The sequence below is a fragment of the Malurus melanocephalus genome, unplaced genomic scaffold, assembly GCF_030028575.1.
Source record: "Malurus melanocephalus ecotype Western Australia unplaced genomic scaffold, MMel_1.1 scaffold_69, whole genome shotgun sequence".
NCBI classification, from domain to species: domain Eukaryota; kingdom Metazoa; phylum Chordata; class Aves; order Passeriformes; family Maluridae; genus Malurus; species Malurus melanocephalus.
Window position 1 is genome coordinate 9217 of NW_026623301.1, and position 4812 is coordinate 14028.

The 4812-nt window shown below is 38.5% G+C and overlaps 1 protein-coding gene across 1 annotated transcript in view; it reads left to right on the forward strand.

Annotated features, from left to right (window-relative positions):
* Positions 1-1782: 1782 nt before the first annotated feature.
* Positions 1783-4812, forward strand: part of LOC130573842 (epidermal retinol dehydrogenase 2-like) — a 7245-nt gene continuing 4215 nt past the window's right edge. The window contains exons 1-3 of the mRNA XM_057366599.1: positions 1783-2125; positions 2917-3016; positions 4675-4812. The exon at positions 4675-4812 is cut by the window's right edge and continues 3 nt beyond it. Of these exons, the coding sequence (XP_057222582.1) occupies positions 1988-2125; positions 2917-3016; positions 4675-4812 (376 nt within the window). The 5' untranslated portion in view covers positions 1783-1987. The remainder of the gene's footprint in view (positions 2126-2916; positions 3017-4674) is intronic.

Consider the following 4812-nt stretch of genomic DNA (forward strand, 5'->3'; position numbering starts at 1 on the left):
TCTCAAAAGCTTTGTTTTGTAATTTTTGCCTCCAAACACATGGACCAAATCAGKCACCAGCCTCCAGTCTGCAGAATTTGCCATGCCCACATCAGCAAACACTCTGCTGAAGTGCCCAGACTRACGTGCTCATAGAAACTTAAAGAGCAGTTGAAAATTTAAAAATTGCTGTTGAGGTGTCAAATTATTGTTAACAATACCACCATATTTAAAGATATTTCTATGKATTTRTCAGCCMTGGTGGAGACAGAAATTTTCTTAGATCAAGTTTTTCAACTATGGGCCTCCACTACTCTTGGAAATATCTGCAAATTTTTGATTGGTAATAGGAAAAGCCTTGATCTTTGACCCAGAAGAGAAAGCTACAGCAAGAATACTAAATTATTTCTTTTTATTTGAAATACTCACTGCAGAAAACCCTAGGTATTTTCCCATAATGTAGGTTTTCTTTCTAGGAATGAAAGAGACCATTGAAGCCCCCAAAGAAGAGGCTTTAGAACAAACTGGTCAAGTGAACAGCAGCTCATTTTCAGGAACAGGCAGTGTCACTTTGAGAATTCTGAAGGAAATTAAACATGGATCTGATGGGTTAGAAATGTTGGATATATATTTTATTATAATAGATGATCAAGGAGCAAAGCATAGGAAATGTGGCAGYCTTAAAGGGCATTTGAGAGGACACAAACTACAAACCTGTCTTATGGAAAACTATTAGAAATTACATGAAGAGAAGAATTAATGGACACTTAAAAAGTACATAATGTACAGTTTCAGTTTTATTATCAATTTGATTTTTTTCTAAATGGAGGCCAATCTTACCACATRTTTTGTAGAAGTGAGTAAACAGGACAAACGATGCCATGCTCAATAAAAAGCTGCCATTGTCAAAACTATGCTGTCATGTGAAGGAAAAGAAGACCATCATATTGACTGACAGAGCAATTAAAAGAGTAGAGAGAGTATAAATGTATTCCACAAAGAAAGAATTGAGTATTCCTGCCATACTCAGCAGTGTCTGGATTTGCATTCATTTGTGCAGGTGGAAAGGTGCAAATATCTGAGCCCTACTTGTCTGTGACAAAAAATATCAAACAAGTCTTCTCTGAACTCTACTGTTCCCTGAGAGAACCAAGGGAATGTCAAATGTTRGGGCATCAGATCCAAACACCTGTTTCCAAATTGCCWAACAGCAGCACATATGAGATTTTTATGTTTCGGTGCTCATACTGCAATTTTTGAGACCCCCAGATAACCATCCACCTTTAGCACAGAACTCTCTGTAGTGAGGCAGATTCTTCATAATATGAGTAAATATTGGTGTTCTGCTTTGACTTAAGAACAAATCAAGGCACAAAATCTTTTGGTAACAAACCCAAATGGAGCTAATGGTGATTTTAGTTCTCCATGTCATGGTAGATGCTTTTGTACTCAGAGGATTGGTATCCCCTAGTTATCTGTGCTGCACTCTTTCCAGCTCAGTAAAAATTATATGGAAAAGGAGTTGAGCAGGCTTGGCAGATGAATTCCCAAAAATAGGGAACTAGAAATATTCTGATTGCAGTTAAAATTTGGTCATGGTGCCCACTAAATCTTCGGAATTTATTACCTTAGGTTTTTGTGGAAGCCAAAAATATTCTGGAGTTCAGGGAGCAAATAGACAAATTCACGGAGGGGAACATGGTGGAGGATCACTGGGATATATTAAACATGATCTAGTACTTTACACCTTTCAAAAGATCCCAAGTTGCAGCATATTAAAAGTTAAATACCTTTACAGATTAGAGCCTGGGTCCCTTTTTCATTGCTTTCTACCATGAGACAAGGGCTAGGGAGCTTAGATGGACCTTTGATCTGATGGAATACCACAGTTCTTACATACTTATTTTTTTCATATATACCAATTACTGCAAATGTTACTAAACATTTTCATAAATGAAGCACCAGAGGCAAGAATACCTTCTAAAGCTTTCTGTTCACTCTTTTTTTAATGCAGGTTAGAAAAGAAGTTGGAGATGTTACTATTCTAATCAATAATGCTGGCATACTGACTGGGAAAAAGTTCTGTGACCTTACAGACGAAGATTTTGAAAAGACCTTCAGAATCAACTTCTTCTCTCAAGTCTGGGTAAAATTTTTGTGGTTTTTGACTACTGAGTGACCAAAAGGTACAGACRAGTACTTTGGTGTGAAAATCACAATGGTGGCAACTCCTTTGTTAAAAGGCAATTCTCAATGGGAAATCATTGCAAACAGAAGTCTTCTAAGCATTCCCCAGACACACTGCATTATTCTTCCAAATACTTGAGGAAAACAGACTGGAAGAGGTGTTCGTCCTGACAGGTCTGAAGAAACGCAGGGCAGGAGGACAGTGATATACAAGGCACTCACATCTGGAGGCGAATAGAATTTATCAGCTATTGAAAAAAAATTGTAACTGCTCCTGTCTCTTTTTATTTTCTCCCCCTTCATAAAACACTAGCATATTTCTAAATAGTGTCACCCACAGCAGTGTTCTTKAGTACTGGAATTGTCARTCAGTTCAGTTTGTAACAAAAGGGCCCACAAACAGCTGAATTCCCCTCAATGTGTTGACTTCTGGCTCCCTCTTGTGTACCAAACGTTTGACAATAGTCTCAAAAGGACAAATTCTGAGGAACCAGGAAACAGAGAAAATACAAACCTTGCTGCTTTYATTCAGATGATTATAATGCTGTGAGATGTTCAAATAGAGAGCAGTCATTCAAGGAGATTTCGTTTCTCATTTAAACATGATTACAGAGATGAAAGGTTTGGCTTCTTGCATATTGAAGGCCCAGAAAGCAAACCAGGCTGTATAGCCTAATATTGGAATGCAACATTTTTGTCATGCCTATTTGTAAAGGAGATTTTTAAATAAATATATTTCTATTCTTTTAGACTTGCAAGGCCTTTCTTCCAGCCATGGTGGCCTGTAACCGTGGACACCTGGTTAGCACAGCCAGTGGAGGTGGATTAATTGGATCCTGCAGGATGTCAGGTTAGTATTGTCAGCTGCCACTACAAATTAGATCAATGTACTAATCACTTTTCTCAGAGACCTCAGAAATGCTTGGCTTAAGCAACCTGTACTGATAAGAACCTGTGGATGCCAAAGATGATGCTGTACTGAAGTGTGATGGTGTCACTTTGCCTGAATGGCACAGGAAGCTCTCTGCAGATTTTACTGTCTGATTACAGACTGCCTTTCTCCACATGAGAAGGACAACACAGCKYGTACATGTGCACTGGGAGAAAGCCCTGCATACAGGCTGTCTAACGCTTTCTCATGTCAGGATTTCTGCAGATGAATCTTCAGAGATCTGAGACCCACACATAGRTTATACCTGGAACTATACACTTAGTTGGAAAATGTTTGTCAGAAGCAGAAAGAATTTGGGCATAGTTTTCAGTAAAATTAGTTTGAATTAAATGTGGTTTAAGCAATTTCACAGCTCAGTATTCTCAGCTGTTTCCCTCATGAGAGCAGTGTGCTCCAGTCCTGCCTGTGTCATCAGTCTGTGTCTGCTGCCCAGTCTCTCCTCAAGCCTCTCTTACATGCTGATTGTATCTCTGAGGTCACCCTAAGGGAATTTGACCTTCATTGTAATAAGTGTCTCTTATGTCTTTGGCTGATTGATGCTAGCAGTACTGTTGTGTTTACTTGCCACCTGTTATCGAGTGATCATATTTGGTATTGAAAATACAGGTCACACTCAGCTGTTATCATCTAACGGTAAGGCTGATGGGAGAGGAGCTGCCCATCCATCCATTATAACCTTTTACACCTTAGATATGTATTTTTAGGCTGTGTGGTTCCATCATTCACTATGCGTAAATTCCTGAGGAATAGCAAACTACCTGTGATGCCAGTCTTTGACATCAATCTTTTAGCATAATTGGATTTCATTGCATCTAATAAATATTATCACATACATTTGAAAAAGCCTAGGAAACCACACCTGAAGCACTATATTAAAATAGTTTCTTGCAACTGGAACATCATCGAGTGAGTTGTGTTGGAAGCAATCTCTGAACATCACTTGGTCCATATCACCAAATAAAAACAGGCCCAGCTTAGATCAGGTTGCTGCACAGGGCTCTGTGAGGGCAGATTGTCTCCAAGGATGGAGTTCCATACATTCATCCAACAATAAAAGTCAGACAAGATTCAGTCTTCCTGGGAAATCAAAATGGTATTTAGTGGTAGGGAAAATCAGAAGTAATAGGCTGAAGGAGCATTTATAGAGTATCTACATTTTACCACTAGAAATAGTTCTTTCTGAAATTTAGCCTGTGAAATTAAAATCGAAGGCATTGTGAACTGGAAGAATGCCTGGTTTGTATCAGAGTATCTGGAAATGTACAGAAAATGCTGAACAAACTCATCTTCCTACATCTCTCTGTACTGCATTGAAAAAAATTCCTCTGAAAAGGATTAATCTTATCCTTAGGCAACTGTGCATCATTCATGGGAAGAGCCGTTCATCTCCAGAGTCAGCATCACCAATGTTTTTAAAATACTAATTACAAGGCTGCTAATGATAGAACTAGCTAGTACTGTGGTTTAAATAGTAGTAAACAGAATACCACTCTGTATATAGCTTTTACTCTGGCGCTTTTGACATTTTGGATATTTCTTCTTTCATCACTTCTCAGATTATTCTGCAAGTAAGAGTGCAATCATTGGAATGATGGAAGCCATCAATTCAGAACTGTATCATGCAGGAAAACGTGGCATTAAAACCACAATCGTTTGCCCTTATTTTATTAGTACTCGGTTAAGTAGAGGCTTCA